This window comes from Cricetulus griseus, chromosome 2 (genome assembly GCF_003668045.3).
Source record: "Cricetulus griseus strain 17A/GY chromosome 2, alternate assembly CriGri-PICRH-1.0, whole genome shotgun sequence".
In the NCBI taxonomy this organism is placed as follows: Eukaryota; Metazoa; Chordata; class Mammalia; order Rodentia; family Cricetidae; genus Cricetulus; species Cricetulus griseus.
Genome location: NC_048595.1, coordinates 213,562,601 through 213,583,177, shown reverse-complemented (window position 1 = coordinate 213,583,177; position 20,577 = coordinate 213,562,601). Strand labels below are relative to the sequence as shown.

Sequence of the window (20,577 nt, the reverse complement as noted above, 5' to 3'; positions counted from 1 at the left end):
TCCTACCATCAAGTAAATGCTGGCAATAACATGCATGGTTTCATACCTATTAATTTAAGTGAATAAAATATCACAGATACCCTGCTCATTAGTCATTAATACTGTGTTTCAAAAGTGAAAAGGATTTGTTGGAGCTAAGAGATGGCTCAGGTGGTTATGAGTGTGTACTTTGCTTTCAGAGAACCCAGAATCTGACCCCAGCACCCACACTGAATGGTTCATAACCTCCTCTAACTCCAGCTCCAGGTGACCCAACACCCTTTTCGGATTTCCAATATCACAGCACTTGCATGCACAAATCCACATATAGACACATACATATATACATAATTAAAACATAGAAATAAAATCTGAATAAAAATATTTGTTCTAAGCTTAGCTCAGTGCTTGGAACCTCAATTTTTTTCTTCTTAAAACATCATAAGCAATCAATTTGAATTTCCTTGTGACAAGGGTTTCCAAACATGTGACTTTCATCTATCTATTTGTTTGTAAGAAAGCAGCAGTAGTTATGTGAAGCCATGAAGGAAGGAGTTCGACACAAAACCCTTACAGAGAAAGCCCTGTGTATTTCCGAGTTTTATGGGGTGAAAGTTCTATAGCAGTTCCTTTTCCATGATTAGAGAAATGTTAGAATATGATTGAATCTTAAGTGTATTCCAAATTGATGTACACATTACTATAGAAAATATGGATACAGTAAACCACAAAAGTGTAAATACCTATAAAATAAGCTACTTTATTACCTTAAAATTAATAGCTAATGTCTTTGAGTATACTATTGCATTTTTTTGTTGGTGAAGGTTCAGTGAAGTATGATATTAATTATCTCCACCTCATACTTACTTTAACATAGACTTAAATACATCCCATGGCTTTCTTAAAATTGTTTTAAAATATGTAACATAAAGGTTATCACTTATGCCATCTTCAGTGTATATGACTTCCATTAAATACATTCACAAAGTTGCTCAAACATAACCACCCATGCCCAGAACTTTTGCACATGCCAAAGAAAATGTAATGGCCATCAATTTAACAATAATTTAATTAAATTTTTAAAGATTTATTATTTTTATTTTATATGCATAAGTGTTTGTCTGCATGTGTATGTATACACCATGTGTGTGCCTGATGTCTGCAGAGGCCAGAAGAGGGCATCAGATCACCAGAAACAGGAGTTACAGGGAATTGTGAGGCACCATGTGGTTGCTGGAGAACTGAACCTGGATCCTGTACAAGAACAGCAAGTGCTTTTAACCACTGATCTATCTCTCTAGCTCCTTCATTCACGTGGCTTTTTTTTTATTTGTGTCTGTGTGTGTGTATTCAGGTGCATGCATGAGAGTGCATGCATGCTCACACATGCATTCCACAGCACACATGTGGAAGTCAAAGGACTACTAATGGGAATCGGTTCTCTCCTTCCACCTTATGGGTCCTGGAGTCTAAACTCTGGCTGTCTGTCTTAATGGCAAGTGACTGTTACCTGCTGTGTCATTTTACCAGCTCCCATTAATTTTTAAATGCCATAGAAATGTTGTCTAAGACATTTTGTCCCAAGTTGTGGACACCAAACATGTTCCACTGTAGTATGTAAAGTAAGGCACCCAAAAGTCAAGTACCTGTTTAGTATTGTATGTACTAGGAAAATGTCCCTTAGGCTGTTACTAAATTCATTCAGGAAACATGTCTATCAGACTACCATGCCTAAGCATGATGTTCTGTGCATAGAGCAATAATAAAACAGAAAAAAATAAAACCTCCCATTACAAAGTCTAGGAAAGAGAATTATTTTAGATAGAAGTAAGTAATCTATACCAAACAGGTAAGAACGGACTTCGTCTCATTGCTTGTGTCCCCTGTGGTATGCAACACGGAGCAAACACTGAATCCATACTCACCAACAGGTAGGTTTGTAACATGTCCATTGAGTGACATTTCTGTATAGGACATTTCCCTTGGTACCCTGAAGGACATGAGTGTGATTCATATTCAAAGATTCACCTTAAGGAACTTGCAGGTGATCATAAGAACCTGGTATGGATGGCACATTGCTAGCATTTAAGAGATAGCTGCTTGGTAACTTACCCAGCATTCTCTTTGGCTTTTAATTTACTTATTAATTTGTATATGTTTTTCCAGTTATATTTTCAGGCCTTTCCCAAATCTCTACTCAGCACAATTTACTTGAAAAGCTTCAAAATGCTCAACAGAGCTAGCAAGCTGAAAACGTGCAGTGTCCAAAGAAAGTTATTAGTTTCCTTCCCCCTGAAGGTCTCCCTTTCCAAAAACAACATTCTTGCATCTTCAAGAACACTTAATATGACTGACATTCACACTGCTAGTTGTTGAAATAATAATCTGCTTTCACAACTGGACAGTGTGACTGAAAACTGCAATGTGAGATGAGCCTGGTACTTTAGGATAGCTTCAATAGTTACCTTCCCTAGTGTCAAAATGTAGGAAGACAATAACCCCATGGTTATTCAAGGGAAATAACCTAATGGTCTGTTCTACTTAGTACAGATCTGGATTTTATGAACCTCAATCTACTTTCTAAAAACTTCACTGCATAAACTGATATCAGTCCTATCAGTCCTGAATGAAATGGTAGGTTTGATTTCTTTGCTTATGCGTATGTTTGCATGTCTGTATGTGGGTAGGTGCACATGAATGCAATGCCTGAGAAGGCCAGAGGCATCAGCTCACCTTAGAGGTGGAGCTACAGTGTGAACTGCCTGAAATAAGGGCTAGGAGTTGAACTCAGGTTCTCTGAAAGAGCAGTAGAGACTCTTAAATGCAAAGCCATTGCTCCAGAGCCCTCAATTGTCAATGTCTCCAGGAAGAGAACTTTGAAAAGTTCAACAGCTAGGTCTGAAACACCACCTAGTACTTGTTTGACTTTCACAGCTCATCACTATTTCCCATTGCTAATGCTTTTTATTTTATTGTGAATTGACAAATAATATGCATTTGTAGAGCACAGTGTAACATTATACTACATGTTTGCTTTGTGGGATTATCAAAGATTAATTAACACATAAATTCCTTCATACACTATATTAGCTCCTTATTGTTGTGACCAAGTATGGGACATAAAAATAACTTGAGGAAGCTGGACATTGATGGCGCACACCTTTAATCCCAACACTCCGGAGGCAGAGGCAGGTGGATCTCTGTGAGTTCGAGACCAGCCTAGTCTACAAGAGCTAGTTCCAGGACAGCCTCCAAAGCCACAGAGAAACCCTGTCTCGAAAAATCAAAATAAATAAATAAATAAATAAATAAATAACTTGAGGAGAAGGTTCATTTTTGGCTCATGATTTGAGAGCATACAGTCATATCATAGTGGAGAGCATACAGTGGTGGGCCATAGGCGGACGTTTCTCTCCTGCCTGCCAGTTACCAAATAACCAACACAGAAGCTTAATATTACTTATAAATGCTCGGTGATAGCTCAGACTTGATACTAGCTAACTCTTACCCTTAAATTAACCCTTATTTCTATCTATACTTTGCTGCATGGCTTAATATCTTTATGAACACAGCACATTCGTCTCCTGCTCCCTCTGCATCTGGCTGGCGACTCCTGACTCTGCCCTTCTCCTTCCCATCATCCTTAGTTTGGTCATCCTGCCTATACTTCCTGCCTGGTTACTGACCAATCAGCATTTCATTAAATCAATTCGAGTGGCAAGTCTTTGTACTGTACAATAGGATTATTCCATTGCATCGGACAGCTCCATGGCAGTAGAAGCATAAGATACTGCCTGCCCACATCTCAGCAGACCAGAAGGTCGAGACGGGTAAACTATGTGCTCAGTTGCCCTTCTTGTTCTGTATTTTCATTTATTCTGCTCACATACTGGGTGGGTCTTCCTTCCTTAGTTGATCCTCTCTGGAAATTCCTCAAAGATACACTCACAAGTGCATCTTATTAATACTCTAGATGTTTCTTAATCCAGTCAAATTAACTATCACACAGACATAAGATGTATTTCTGATGAGAACATTTAAATTGTACTCCTTTAGCAGTTTTTAACTCGACAGTACTTCAGCTAACTATAGTCATCCTACTCAGCTGTGTGTCACTAGAACTTATTCCATACTTCTTTCAAACCCAGGCCTTGCACCTGGAAGACAAGAACTCTTAAGCCAAATCCTTAATCTCATGGTTTTTGAAGATTTCTTTTCTAATAAAAGATACCTTTTAGCTGGGTGTTGGTGGTGCATGCCTTTAATCCCAGCACTCGGGAGGCAGAGGCCAGGCTGGTCTGTGAGTTCAAGACCAGCCTGGTCTACAAGAGCTAGTTCCAAGACAGCCTCCAAAGCCACAGAGAAACCCTGTCTTGAAAAACCAATAATAGTAGTAATAGTAGTAGTAGTAGTAAATAATAAATAAAAGATACCTTTTATAGTCTTTATAGTATGTGGCTATATCTATGACCTCACCAAGATAACTATAAATCCTTATACTGCTTATTAACCAACTAGAGGCCTCTTCATTCCAGTGCTAGTGTCATTACCCAAGCAATGCCATATGCACTTGGAAGCTAGACCATAGCTAATTTCTGAGTAAATAACGGGAATACTGCTTGTTTTATTATTGACTCTCACTGCACAGACAATGATATATTTAAAGGATATAATTTCAGAGCAGAAAAACTAAGACTTCAATTTCTAGATTCTATTCACTTGTGATTTCCAGTGTGCCCTGTCCTGTATCTAGTGTTCATGATGACCATGGGCACTTCTAACAGAGTCAAAAAGATTAAAGGCTATAAAGGAAAAGCAGAAGACAATTCCTCACGGGTGCCAGAGCTGTGGCTACACTTTCTTTCTGTATATGACTTCTAGCATCTAGGATTCTGGCCATCTCATGCCATAGTGCATAGGGAATAGAAAGTAAATATAAAACCAATTTCAACAAAAGACACAAGGTTTGGTAGACTACCAAGGTACATAAAAAGCTTCAAGGAATTTTATATGGTACTTGATTTGCTGTAGGTGCTCTAATCTACTCAATTCACTATGCGTTATTGAGCATCTTGTTTGAACAAGGTATTATAAAGATTATGAACATAAACAAGACATAGTGCCATCAAGGTGGTTATCATTTGGTTCTCTGGTCCATAAACTTTCTTCCCAGGTATCTTCTTGAGATCTGATGCAATCCATAAGATGTCCCCTTCCCACAATATATGTAACCACACACACAGAGAACATGTGGCTCATAAATCCCCCTACTCCAAACTCCAATCATAAACCAATTTGAAGAGACAACAAAAATCTGTGTACTAATGTCTGGAAAACTGGAAAATTCAGAATTCTATAAATGGTCTAACAGATGTGTGAAAGTTTCTGGGAACTACAAAAAAAGAATACATAGTTGTCTGAAGATATCAGAATGGGCTTCCCAGGGGTATGGCACGTGTGAACTACCTTGAAGGTTAATGGATCAAAGGCTACATTTTATGGAAGGAACAGACTCAGTGAAGGCATATATAAAAATATCGGGCATATTCTGGAATTGTCAGAAGTCCAGTGTACCTGAAATATAGGATACTTTGAAGAAGCTGAAGAGTACTGAGAGGCAAGACCAACAATCAGTAAGCCAGAGTTCAAGCACATGTTCTCAATGTAAGTCTCTTGGGTATTGTTCAGTGGACAATGGAGAATGGCCTGGCCATAACTGAGCTGCACACTGTTTCTTGGGATGAATAGAAAGGGAAAGAAATTAGATGTGAATGGGAGGCTTGCTTCCAAAAAGGCAGTAAAAACCCAACCTGGGATATTACAATATACAGAATGTTAAAGCCACATAAAAGAAAAATATACATAATTATCCAAAAGCCCTATACAAAGTGACCAGCCACAGGAGAGATGTGTTAGGCTTTCTTGCTTCTAAAATTATTAAACATATTCTGTACAAGCTAAAACTGGGAGAAGTTAGATACTGTTCTTTTTCCATTTACATTCTCTTACTTTTACAATTCTTGGTACAATACTTTAAAATGATAGGCATAAGAAGTGCTTGATGGATTGAATTTAGTTAAATTTATAGTGTGACGGTTACTGAGCCAATAATTATTATCTCATTTTAATAATGATGTCAGTCTATAAACATAATTTAAGAAGCACTGACTATTTTTTTTCCTGATAGGCAGTATATGTTCTGGCAAGGACTTTGAGGATTGGCAGGATGCTCAATTTGATTTTACATGAAAATGCATGGCAGGCCTTTTTCGTGACGCTTTATTATAACTCCTTATCCAGGAAATTAAAATGAAGCTGAGGCATTATCTCTGTGAGATGTGATGTTTCTCTCAGAGGACTCTAAGAAAAAAAAAAACTATCTTGGTGATAAAATTGTTTTCTTAGAACACAGAAGGGGTAGAATAAAACTGGTATGCTTCTTAGGAGTTATTTGTTTTCACGTCTTATAAGGGCTTACCTCGAGACCACTAATCAAAAGCAAATCTAAACATTTTCTTTACAAACTAAATGCTTGTCAATGTGAGTGGTGCCCAGTATCTGCAGTGTGATCACAGAAAATACCTCTGTGGACTCTGCCAAGGCATCCCACTTAACCAGTTCTTCCCTCCCACTGGGTTTGTGAACATTATTTTGTGAAGGAGTCTTAGTAAGACATAGAAATAAAAGATTTGGAAAAAAATCTCAATAACTGGCTAATTCACACATGCCTTTCTTGACCACAATGCTTCCAAGACTTTACGGACATTTTAAAAATAAGTTCCTCTGGATCAAGTGAGCATTAAGTCAGGTTCTCTCATTTCTAACTCCTTCCTTAAGTCATGCCCCATCCCCTTCATTCTGGAACTGTGTTGTCCATCACAATCACCTGGAGTGATGTTTGAATGTAATAATGCCCTTACCACACCAAGGCCGTGCAAAGATTTACCATAGTTTGAACCCTATCCACTGCTCTGAAGAACAGCTCTGGTTTACACCACCAGTTCTTTGGCTGCAACTGTGGAAGTTATTTGACATGACCGTTAGAAAAGAAAAAGGTGTTAATATGTATAAAATGCAAATTCTTAATAAAAAGTACAAATAAATATGCATCCATTTTTAAAAAGAATCGTCCGTTTATTATAATAAGGAATGTAAGAGATTTCTCAGTTACAGGCCTTGCTTTCAGTGCCAGATCAGAAGTCTCTAGCTGCGTCATGTCAGGACAGAATCTGAGCCATCCTCTTCCCTCCATGTTGTGTGTTTTTCATCTCTGGGTGATCCTGGGACATGACCTCTCCAGCTGTGCTTTCCCACTGCGCTTTAGGAGTCACTGTGAGGTTTACCTCCTCCTCCTCCTCCTCCTCCTCCTCCTCCTCCTCCTCCAGGTAGTCCCAAGTTTCCACTCAATGATGGCAGCCTGTATGTAGAGCAAGCCTGTATAAGCAGTCCCATTTCTTTCATTATGCATATGGACTTGTGGACTTATTATAACTCAGGGTTTTGTGCCAACCTTCAGGTGAGTCTGACTGTCATCCTCCCCATGGGAGTTACCACCTCTGTGGTTATGATTTCATGTCAATCACAGATAACACCAACCATGGCGCATTCCAGATCCCTAAAGAATTAACCATTGGATTTTATTTCTTTCAAATTATTATGGAATCTCATTTCCTTTTCTAACTCTGTAAATATAAGCATATGGCAACCTTTCTCCATATGCTACAGCCACAATGTGCAATAGATATATGGTTAGTAATAACGCATTACAATATCCTGTCTTCTCATGAATGAGTTGAACCCGTAAATCTCAAGAGAAATGTTTTGAAATATGTGTTTGTTTATTTATTGGGGGCATTGCACATCCTTCCACATACTTATGGAAGTTAGAGGACAACTTCATGGAGTTGTTTCTCTCCTTACACCATGTGGGTTCCGGAATTGAACTCAGTTAATCTATCGTAGCAGCAAGTGCCTTTGCCTACTGCTCCCTCTTACTGTCCCCGGATAAGTATGTGACCTCAAGTTGAACTTACCTAGTAATCATGGCGACAAGTCTCATACGACACATTTTTTACCCGTTGAAAGCAAAACCAAAATGAAGTCATAGAAGAAAACTTACACATGAAGAAAGAATTGCAAGAATTTGAGGGAAACCAGAGTTTTGTAATTCTACCTGAGAATGATAGTAAATTTTAGTGCTTCTCTGTTTTCTCTCAAAAATGAGAGCGCTGCCTAAAATATATATAGTGCTTTATAGTTCACCATTTTCCTATGAAAATTTTTATTGCTCCTCAGAGCTGACAGAGGTATATATCTTTGTTTCTCTTATAAAATGAAGGTGCAGTCTGCTACCTACACCCACTTTTCCTATAGGAGAAAATAGACTTCTGCATAGAGTTTTGATTACAACAAACATCAAATCACTGTGTTTTTGTATTAGTTTGGTTTCCTATTGCTGTGATGAAACACCAAAAGCAAAATCAAGATAAGGAGAAAAGAGTTTATTTTGTTCACACTTCCACAACACAGTTCATCATCAAGGAAGTTAGAGCAGGAACCTGGAGGCAGAAGCTGAGGCCATAGAGGAATTTTGATTCCTGGCTTGCTGAGCCTGCTTTCTTATTGAACCCAGGACCACAACCCCAGAGGTGGCCCCTCTACAGTGGACCTCTCCACATTAATCACTTATTAATAAAATGTCCTACAGACTTGCCTAGCCCAATCTTATGGAGTCATTTTCTCAATTGAGGCTTTCTCTGCACAGATGAGTTTAGCTTATTGATATAAAACCATATCCAGCACAGTTGTGTATGAGGTAATCATATACATTGTGTACAATTATATATTTTAAAACAAAAAAGAGAAAACACATCATTATTATATCTTCAGTATATGTTTGCCTTCTCTCTCTCTCTGTGTGTGTGTGTGTGTGTGTGTGTGTGTGTGTGTGTGTCTCCATCCTTCCTTCCTTCCCTCTCTCCTTTTCTTACCATATTTAAGAAATCTATTTTGCACATTATGGTTCTATAAAACAGAACATCATTACAGAACAAGGCCTAATAAGGAAGTTTTGAGCCTCTGACAGGATAGCTAAGAAAGACACTCTGGTAGTGGCCTGAGCTGAAGGGGGAGGGGCTTCATTGGTTCCTGACACACCCACATGACTAGGGACTCAACTCTTGAGGCCGCCTCACACCCCACTTCTATGAGGCCTGTAAAACTCCTTGTCCCTTAGAATACTGAATGAAATATTTCATTTGAGAATTTTCATGGGGAAAAGACATTTCCTACAGTGTGTGTGTGTGTGTGTGTGTGTGTGTGTGTGTGTGTGTGAGAGAGAGAGAGAGAGAGAGAGAGAGACAGAGACACAGAGACAGAGAGAGACAGAGAGAGAGAGACAGAGAGAGAGAGACACAGAGAGAGAGAGAGAGAGAGAGAGAGAGAGAGAGAGAGAGAGAGAGAGATCTTTTCTGTTTGTCTGGTTTTGTTTTGTTTTTCAAGACAGGGTTTCTCTGTGCAGCTTTTGGAGGCATGGATAAGTGTTGGAGGGGCATGTTTATTGGTGTGTACACACACCATATGCTTGTAGAATGTATACATTGACAAATTATATATACATTCTCAGTCTACCTCCAATTTCCTTTTTTCCAAATTAAAAAAAATTAATGCAGTGATGTCCTGCTTATAGATGTTTAACTTCAGAGCTCTCTAAAATAATATGCACATAATTATATAAATAATTCCTAAACCCCATGAGTTGATACCAATCAAATTCTTACAACAGTTCTCCTGTTTTAGGACATACCAGACTCTCTTCACACCAAAGGACCAAAAAAGACAGACTTCAGGCAGTGCTTTGTATTCTTTGATGTGAATATATTTGCCTGGAGATGTTGTTATGAAATAGCTTTTGTTTCTCTGAGTAAAGGCTGGAACTACATCATGACATACACTACTCCCCAAGTTGTTTATATTCTTATCATTTCTCCCTCTGGTGTTTATGACATTAGGCATCTCCAGTTGGACGTAATTGGGCTTACACACATTATAATAAATTATAAGGTCATCAAATAGTTCCTTAGCAATGTTACTATTGCTGGCCAGTACCCCACTTGATGCAGCAAAGCCAAAATCTCTCAGAATACATCAGAGGATGCTTAGTTATTTATCCCTGATAACTACTGCATTCTTCCCTCCTTCCTCCCTCCCTCCCTTCCTTCCTTGTGTCTATCCTTGGTAATTTCCCAACAGATACCTGGATTTAAGTTGGCCTAATAGACTCACACTCTGTGTTCTGTTTTAAAGAAAAAAGTGTATGTGACATCAGCAAACAGCATACAAACATAGCAATCATTTCCTCTATTTCTTTCATCCCCAACCCAAAGTTTCTACCTGTAGTCGCTGGGTGTATAGAAAACCAGTGGACCTTTGTCTGTGTACATTGATTTATAAGTTCAAACTCTTTGGTATTGAAAACTCATCCCTGAAATCAATACTAATAACATTATTATATGAAGTATAAGAACATGTTTTTATTTTTTCATTCTTGATATGGTTAATGTGGGGGGCTGTTATTCAGAATGCTGCCTTGCCAAGAATAGCAACATAAAGCACATCTAGTTGCATAGATGAGGAAGCCCAACTTACTCTTGATTTAGCCAAGTATCAAGTGCTCTCAAGAGTCCTTAATGCTTGATAGGTATTCAGTAAAATGTGCACAGTGCCATCTAGTGGTCCACTGTCATGATTGCATATCCTAACTCATTTTTCTGGAATTGAGATGACAACAGTTAGGCCTGAAACAGACTCCCTGATGATTTCCCACTGAATCCCAACTTAACATTTCTTAGTGCTCCTACAATGGAAAAAAACTGACAATACTTCTTTTTCAGTAGTTAGTTTGGAGCAGTTAACAGCACTGGCTGCTTTTCCAACAGACCTGGGTTCAATTCCCAGCACCCACATGGCTGCTCACAACTGACTATACTTTCAGTCTAGAAGGATCCAATGCCCTCTTCTGGGTACCAGGCACATGTCTGGTACATAGACATACATGTAGGCAAAACACCTATAAACATTGAAAATAAAAAGCAGCCTGGAGGTTGTGGCACACGCCTTTAATCCCAGCACTCAGGAGGGATCTCTGTTAGTTCAAGGCCAGCCTGGTATACAGAGCAAGTTCCAGGAAAGGCTCCAATGCTACACAGAAACTCTGTCTTGAAAACCCCCAAAAAGCTTAAAACATAAAATTAACAGCAATAACCAGAAAACTACAGAAGCATTGTGAGGAGATAAACACTAAGAAGAAATGGCTAATCATAGTGTCATAGGCACACATACAGTAAAATGGACTGGATTAGGCTGGGCATAGTATCAAGAGCCTTCGATTCCTGCAGTCCTTGAGGTGGGTTGATATTTGGGTTTAGGGCCAGCCTGGTCTACACAGTGAGTTCCGGGACAGTGATAAGTATTTCTGCACATCACTATGCCCTGTGTCATTTATTTGGTCTCTAGCAACAGGTTTAGCTGTTCCTGCTTCTTGCCTACCTGTTGCCATATCTTTCTTCCATTGGATTCAGAAATAAATTTTCAAGCTGGACCTCATCATATAGCTCTCCTTACAAACCTGTGTCTTCATACTTGGCACAAACATAAATCCTGCTCATAGCTTTGATGTGTCCATACTTGGCACAAACATCAGATCCTGCTTATAGCTACAATGTGTCCCCATTGTGACCTTGTCCTCCTGGCTCCAGCACAGCTGTTGTGATTCTATTCTTTACCTAGTGCTCTGCGTCTTTCTATATGCTATTAGTTTTACTACCTGTATGACAGAGTGACACTGTGTCCTTAACAGGAGTAGGGCCTCATGTGAAACAGGAACCACATTTTTTGCCTTACACCTTCGAGCCTCACAGTACCTTACTCCTAATAGAAACCCAGTTTTGCTTGGATCATTTGTAATTATCTGTCCTTACAATTGGCTAGAATCACTGCTTTGCTTTTCAGCGTTTCGAGGCCTTGGGTGTGGGAAAACACAAACACTAAGCACTTTTACATTAAATGACTTCAATATGACCTCTGCATGTTTTATTTGCCCATAAGAGTAAGTCATTATTTCCTGTGGCATGCCAAGTATTTCCCAGGGATTGACTCTTTTAATGGATGAAGATATTAGCAACACTCTGAAAATTGACTGTACTGAAGTATGGTGATTCAAACCATGTTGTCTTTTTCAATTCAAATGTCCTTAGAAACCATTGCTCCATTGGTGAGTTACTTTGGCATTTTCTCACTTAGTCATCAGATGTGTGATTATTCTCCCATGATTTTAAGTGACTGTAATGGGTGCTAGAGAGGTGAACATTTATCACAGCACACACAGACTTCCTTACAGTACAGAAGCAGACAGCCATGTTCAAAAGAGGCACATGCCTGGGGTACAAAAACTGGATATGAAGCCAGAAAGACATCCTTGAAGATGTGGTGTTGATGCTGAGGTATGGTGAGTGAGACATAAATGAGAAATTCAGAGGCCGAATTTAAACAAACAGAAGCCCTTTTAAGACATGTTTGGATGTCACATAAATGAGAAATTATGAAAGGGCATGTCATATGGCAATTAAAAACTGAAGTCAGTCCAGTCTAACTCCTGTTGCCCTTACATTGTGCAGACACATTCTGAGGAGCAGGCTCACAGAGTGAACAAATAATGACAGGAATCACAAATGTTAACACTCAAGAATGAAAGTCAACACTGCCACCACCACCCCCCCAAATACTTCATTGATAAATGCTACTTCTCTGGGAGTGCCTTGCAATGCTAAATAAACTTAGATAAAAGTGGTCTGGAGAGATGACTCAGAGGCGAAGAGCACAGAGGTGAAGACCAGGATTGGGTTTCCAACACAAACATGGCAGCTCACAGCCATCTAAATCTCCAGTTCCTGGGGATTCAACTCCCTCTTCCGGCCTTCGTGGGCATTTGCATGCATGTGGTACATGCATATATGTAGGGAAAACACTCATACCCATGAAATAAAAGCAAATTAATCTTTTAAAAATAATAAGATACAAAATAATGCAGGAAAGATACTGGCTATCAAATTCTGCACGCGTACACACACACACACACACACACACACACACACACACACACACATACACACACAAACATTTGTCTCCATCCAGTCTAGCCTCTTCATTTATAAGTATTTACCAATAAAATAGAAGCACATGACAATCCAAAGGCTTGAACATAATTACTCATAATGACTTTATTTGTAATATCCACAACCTGGATCAACTCAAATACCCATCAACAGATGAGTCAGGAACCAAACTGTGATGTTTCCATGTAGGATAGCATTACTCAGCAACAAAAAGGAGTGAATTGTCAGTACATGCCCAATAAAGATGGCTCCTAAATACTAATGCTAAGTAGAAGAATCCAGGTGAACAAATGGAATTCTAGTTATCTAGAATTCAATAAATTTGTAATAGAGAGCAAGAAAAGCAGAGTTGTCTGATTTCGAAGAATGGATTCTAGGGGCACACATGAACACTGGTAGTGGTGAGGGCTACTGGGATGGTGTAGTCATACTTCAGTTCAAAGAGAAAATACTTCCTGAATATTTCAGGAGAAAGTAACCAAGAACATAATTTTTGACCAGGTTGGTTAAGTAATCTGACTTATTTGTGCTGTTATGTGCCTTGTCCATCTCTGCTTTACTTCCTGACTCACCTCTTATTTCAGTGTGTGTGTGTGTGTGTGTGTGTGTGTGTGTGTGTGTGTGTGTGTGTAAATATATATGTATGGAAATAATTCATTTTAAATACTTAAAATTCTGATCTCTTTGGGCACTTAGAGTTCTTGTTTTCTCATTTCAAGCAGTCACTGTGTTCAGTGGGGAGGTTTTTTTTTTAAGTCTGATAGACTTGAATTTGACTACCAATTTTGCTAGTGACTATTCTTTCATTGACTGTTAACTCCCCTGTCCCTCAATTTTCCTGCCTGTAACATTGGAATAATGGCCATGTTGCAAAGGTAGGTTAACAAAGAAGATGATAACAGTAATTGCTAACTTGACAAGGTCCAGCCTCACCTAGGATATACACCTGTAGACGCACATATGAAGGAGCTTGCAGGCTTGGTTAATTGAGATGGAAGGCCATGCTGTTGTATGGGCAGCATCATTCTATAGGATGGGGTCCTGGACTGAATAAAATGGAGTGATTGAACTGAACAGCAACACTGGTCTTTCCATGCTTCCTAATTGTGGATGCAATGTGGCCAGCTACCATGGCTTCACCATTGTGGACCATACCCTTTCTTCTCAAAGTTGCTTTTGTTGGAGATTTTGTCACAATGAGAAAGTATTACCAAGAAATGCACTTGGTGTTCAGTAAGTCATTGTTGCTAAGTGCATGGTCTTCAAGTCCTGGAGGTAGACGTCACTCATATGCACCTTCACAGCAGCTGAGCATATGTTAGAACCCAGACAACCCAGGATAGTGTAAAGCAGCCGCCGCCTCCCATGTGCTTTGAGCTGACATGTTCACTCTGGTTCTATCGTAGTGCACCTGGTGGACATCTGGAACGTCATCGAAGCATTGCGGGAAAACGCTTTGAACAACCTGGACCCAAACATAGAACTCAATGTGGCCCGCCTGGAGGCTGTGCTCTCTACCATTTTTTACCAGCTCAACAAACGGATGCCAACCACCCACCAAATTCATGTGGAGCAGTCCATCAGTCTCCTGCTGAACTTCCTGCTCGCAGCCTTTGACCCGTGAGCCCCCTGTGACTGTCAATTGCTCTCTCTGTGTTTGAGTTCTATTTTCTTTTGTGCCTTTCTTCGTCATTTTCCCAAATGATATTATAGTTTTTCTTCATCAGATTTTACATTCATAAGTAAAACTTTAAAAGCCATAGGGATTAGAGAGTAAACAAACACATGGTTGTGAGAGGACAGCTATACCTTATGAGAAAACCTTGATTTACCCCATAATGTCATGAGTTACAGTTTGTGTGGTTGCTCCAGAATGTGGTATGATGGCTTGCACACAGTGTGATTTGGTAAGGCGCAGAGAGTGAGGATATCTCTAACGTGATTCTTTGCAATTTAACATAGACTGTGGTTTCTGAAGTATCATAACAACACCTAGCCAACAGGAAAGAAGCTGAAGAGGTTCTTGGCTAAGCCTAGAAAAGTAACAATGACTGGTGTCACGTGGACAAGTCAGATGTATGACACAATGAAACAGTGTGCCCTGTCATGCACCACAGCTGAACTGTAGCCTCATTATCTCATAACTTCCCCTAATAGAGCCAGAGAGCCTCAGAGCTGGCTGACATCTTGAAGAGTATCCACACAAATCTCATTTCACAGATGAAGAGCCTGAAGCACAAAGAGATTGTCACTTAGCCAGTTCTCAGTAACATATCCATGAAGACTTGGGTATTCTGCTAGTGTTTCTCTTTCTAAGATGTACATGACAGCCAAATGGCATGTGAAAACTTCAGGAATTACCTGATCAGCCTGGGATTTCAAAGGGGCTTTTATCCGAGGCCCTAGTGTTGACACAACATCTCTACCTAGCTTAGCTTTTGCCATGTTTTGAATATTAAAAAGGGAAAGTGCAGCACTGACCTTTACACAATCATACTTTGCTTAGTCCCTGTCCAAGTGGACATGTACTATGGCAATGGAGATGTTCCAGTCATGCTATTGGCATTTTCCTACTCACCAAAATCACCAGCTGTCACTTTGGAACCTAGAACTGTTCCTGCCCAGTTTGATCAGCACATATTATCGTCTCCATGATGACTACATTGTGAGAAATTTGTGAGTTGAAAATAACTGTTTTTAAGATCAACTTTTTCCAAAGAGACAGATTTTTTTCCTTGTGCATATTTTAGAACCAGATGATCTGCTCTGGTCTGACCACTGTGGGAATCTGAGAAGGGACACTGAAAGAGAGCTGTGGTTCCACATGGCAGATGATAAAATGGAATTGGATCATGGAATTTCTGTAACACAATTCCCATTCTGACCGCTTAACAAGAACACACTGGAGTCCAAATGTGTCACTAAAGGCTGAGTGGGACCCATTTGTTTTAAATGTGTGCTATCCAGCATCCTATTGCTGAGTCAAATACGTGAGATAAGTAATTTCCAGAGGAGGTAATTTTGGCTCACAGTTTCCATGGCTTTGGTCCATGTTCACTTGGCACCATTGCCTTGGGGCCTATGGGTAAGGCAGTGTACCAGAAGATGTCTGTTAACTTGTGATGTCTGGGAAGCAAGGAGAAGGCACGGGAGGTCCCATGTTCCTTTTAAGGGCTCACACTCCATGACTTAAGTTTCACTTGGTTCTACTTGTAAAGGTTCTATCATTTCCTAAGAGTGTCACAGTCTGCCAACCAAGTCTTTAGTATATGAACTGGGGGTGTGAGGGTGGAATCTAAATCACAACCAAATGTGTTGACAGAAAATACTAAAATAAATATGGGACTGGAGAGATATCTTAGTGGTTAAGAGAACTTGCCACTTTTGCAGAGAACTCAGATTCAGTTCCCAGAACCCACTTTATAACTGCAGTTCCAAGACATCCAACACCCCCCATGGGCACCAGGCACACACATGGTGCACATACATAAATGCAGACAAAAGGCTCACAGATATAAGTATTTTTAAAAGAAATATCATTTCCTCCTAAGTTCTAAAATATTTCTGGAAATGCACAGAGAATCAATGTTAAAACATAATTTGTTCCCTAATCAATAAATACAGAAACAGGACCAGATTACCAGATTAGTAGTAATGAAGGGATTGTCTTATGAAATATATGGCATTCAACCCATTAGGGTTAGAAGTTTCCCATTTGTTTAGAAACACCAGTTAGATTATTTTACAAAGCAAAGCTGTGTGTTCCCTAAATAGCTACTGATACTATTGCAGTATTATTTCGAGGCCAGATGGATTCTAAGTTGACTGCTATCCTTTGGTAAGAAGTCACTCACAGAACTGCAGAGAAACGTGCTTATCACTAGCTCTTCCTATAGATCAGAAGCCCTTGGATATTTGATTAATCCCCACTGAAGGAGATTTGTAAACATATGCAACTGGCACTCTATTCTGGAAGCATTCGTGCTTTCACTCCCCTGAAATAGAACATCTATGTGGGATGTTTTACTGGCGCCTAGGCTTTTCCATCTGATAGTTTTTGGAATTTCAGCAAGAAATGCAAGCCATCAGGAAGTTCTGCTCACTACAAATGTATCTTAAGTGAGTATAAGAAGAGAAACTAAAGAATGAAATAAGTGTTCATTTCTATTTCTTATAATAGTAAACTTATGCTTACCCAAATGAGCTCCAATATGGAGACCTGATGTCACTTCCTGCCACCCACTACAGAGCCTGTGTTTAAAGCAACGTATTCTATTTTGACAGATAGAATGAGTCTGATGCTAGTAAAACAAAGAAGTGCTGCTGCTGTTCTATACTTGCTGACATCTCTCAGGAGTTGTCTCCCATTTTAAATGAACACATTTTTAAATTGGAAAATCAAATAAGAAAATTCAAAGGTACCTTGAGACCCTACACTCTAAAGAGGTCACATTTTTTTAAAACAGGGAAGGAAAGACAGAAGAACAATTACAAGCATGTTCAATGAGAATTTGCATTCAGAGAACTGTGCTCATTCTTTTGGCAGGGCCTTAAAATTCACCAGACTCGGCCATTTGGACTCTGAAATTCTCACTAAAGCCCTCTTCAATTGGCTGTATCCTAGGAAACTACATTTACCTTCCTACCACCATAGGTCCCCTAGAATAGCATTTCCCCCACGGCCCAAATATCTGGATATGAGTTCACATGCAGTGTACTTCCCACAGACAACAACCAGCTCTATAGCCAAAAAGACACTGGTACCTATGGAGGACATCTTGCTGTCAGGACTCATTGGCTTAGTCCCACACTTGCCACTCTGTCACTGAAGAGACAAGCCCTTGAATCTAAAGAAATTCTATTCTTCTTGACTTTCCATCTCAAAATGGCTATTTCCCTGGGAAATTCCTGAACAGATCTGTCCCACGGCCACCATCTTACTTTCTTAGAGTATATATAGAAAAGTATGGACAGTCCTGGAAAGAATGGGAAAAGAGGTGTCAAAAGATAGAAACGGGCTGGGAGGGAAGAGGACACATTAAGACGGAGTCAAAGCTTGAACCAGGCGCTTCCTCTTCTTTCTTCTTTCTACAAACCCTCAGGAGGTGGCCTGTCACCTGCTCTCTGCTGTCAGGAGCCATCATCTGTCACGTTCTCCTTCCGAATTCACTGTCAAATGCCAACCAGCTATCACAGTCACCTTTTGTTCATATCCCAGTTGAGGAAACCCCTTTGAAGAGCTTAAGGGAGATTTGCTGCTGCTATTATATTTTTATACTAGGATATAGTAAAGCAAAAGAGAAATAACATGGCGTTAAGTTGTAAGATGAAGATAATTCTTAGGTTTCGAAGCTATCCAGCCTTGGTGGAGGGTCATTGGCTCTGTGCAGCGCGGTCAAGTCAATCATCATTCTCTGGTCCTTCTGCTCATTGCGCACAATTCTCCTACTCCCTCAGGGAGCGTGTTTAAACACTTATTTGGCCATCTCCCACAAGATGCTACCAGTGGATCTGTAACCCATTCTTCTTCTCATCAATAGCCCCTGGGACCATACACAACATGACAATGAGTTGAGCAAAAACCAAAGGCTGGCCTCTCTCAGGTCGTGCCGTCTCCTTTCTTCCTTTTTTTTTTTTTTTTTTTTTTTTTTGTAGATTTAGTGTCCAATTGCCATATCCCCTCCAGAAACTAGCAAATGCTATGAGCGTTGAGTCACACCCTATGTACCGTGTGTTACTGGCTATTGATATGGACAATTGTGTGTTTTTTTTCTTATTGGGCCAATGTGATTCTCTTATTTTCTTCCTACTTTGCCTGAAAAATACTAACAGCAACTCAATCATAATATTCTGAGCTTTCAGTCCAGTCCTATCTTTCCCTTAAGATGTTTCCTTACAGTTCGTTATATGGCAGTGGCCTGGTTTTTGCTTTTTGTTTTTCCTTTTTTAGCCAACCTCATTCCCATACATATCTGGCCACTCAAAAGCACCAGTATGGCAGTGACCAATATTTCCAGAAGTGGCATTCCCAGTTTGCAAACAACAGGCTGCATTTTTAATACAGACTCTTCGATGATGACATATGGGCTGCTTTTCTCATTTGGTGACAAAGCACATGACAGAAACAACCTTGGAGAAGGGCAGGTTTATCTTGACTCACAATTTGAGGAGACAGCATCCATCATGGTGGATGGGGTTGCACTGTCAGCAACTGCAGGAGTTTGCGGCACAGGTGGATAGATGGTGCTCACCAGGCGGCAGGGAGAGCTCCACAGTAAGGCTGACCATAATCCTCAAGGCCTGTCTTCCCTTCCTCCAACCAGCCACTGCCTTCTATACCTAAACAGCACCACCAGCTGGCAATCAAATATTCGAACCCATGAACCTGTAGGGAGCATTTCCCAAGCAAACGTAACAGCTGAGGAGAACAGTGTGGCAGTTGTAGTAATAGGTGAGAACCACCCAGCATTCACTACAAGCCAACAAAGGTACTGATTTAGCACTGATATCATAATGTTCCGGGGGGGGGGGGGATGTCACTGAGACACTCAGAGACTAAGTAATTTCAGGCGATGTAGCATTATGGTAGATGGTATAAATGAAAAGTAATGATCTTTTTCTTCTAGGAATTGATTCCAATTAATCTGACTTTACATTTCTGTCTCATATTTTAAATGGGAAAATCTATGTGGTTTTTCCCCTCCCAGACTTAGTCTGTGTGTTTCAGAATATTAGGATAACACTCATACATGTAACCTTTCCAATTATACTGGCAGAGCATATGGGAAAGAAACATCTGAACTGTTGCACATTATAGCATAGTCTGTTTTGTGACTAGTATGAAAGACTGCCCATCATATGATGGCCTTATGCAGTGAATGCTGAATCCTGCCAGACACTGCTCTGTGTCACATGTCATACCTTGCAGAGCCTACTGAGCAGTCAAGCCCAGTGCTGAGCCCTGGGCACTTTTGGAAAAGGACCAGGGCACCGTCAGTTGCTTGGATGTAAAATTACCCTGAAATTCTGCCAAAACCATTCTCTGCCTTTTGAATTTTAAAGATTCTGGTGTATACTATGAAGTGCACAGTCAATCCTCTATGTGCCTGCAAAATGTATTGTTCACTGGTGAGACTGCAAGGACATGTGACAGCAAAGGAAGCACAGAGGGGGGTGTACACCCAACATCTCTTGTTTCTTCTGCTATTACTGTGACTATTACTAGTAGTTGTGAATAGTGGGTTTTTTTTTCTAAGTCCTAAGTTCAAATTAGCCATACAGTGTTCTGCTCTAGTGACTGCCACTGCCTTGTTATCATGGAAAATCTTTTATTTGAGGTACAATAAAGTCAATTCCCAAGGAATATTTATAGTAATAAATAGACTGAATGTTCTTACTCCCCCTCATCTTTTGTCAGACTTGCACT

At 39.9% G+C, this 20,577-nt stretch overlaps 1 protein-coding gene across 5 annotated transcripts in view; it reads left to right on the top strand.

The window, feature by feature from the left end:
- Dtna (dystrobrevin alpha) overlaps positions 1-20,577 on the top strand; it is a 252,517-nt gene that overhangs the window by 145,643 nt on the left and 86,297 nt on the right. For all 5 annotated transcript variants that reach the window (XM_027400555.2, XM_035440251.1, XM_035440252.1 and 2 more), the window contains one exon: positions 14,558-14,771. In XM_027400555.2, the coding sequence (XP_027256356.1) occupies positions 14,558-14,771 (214 nt within the window). The remainder of the gene's footprint in view (positions 1-14,557; positions 14,772-20,577) is intronic.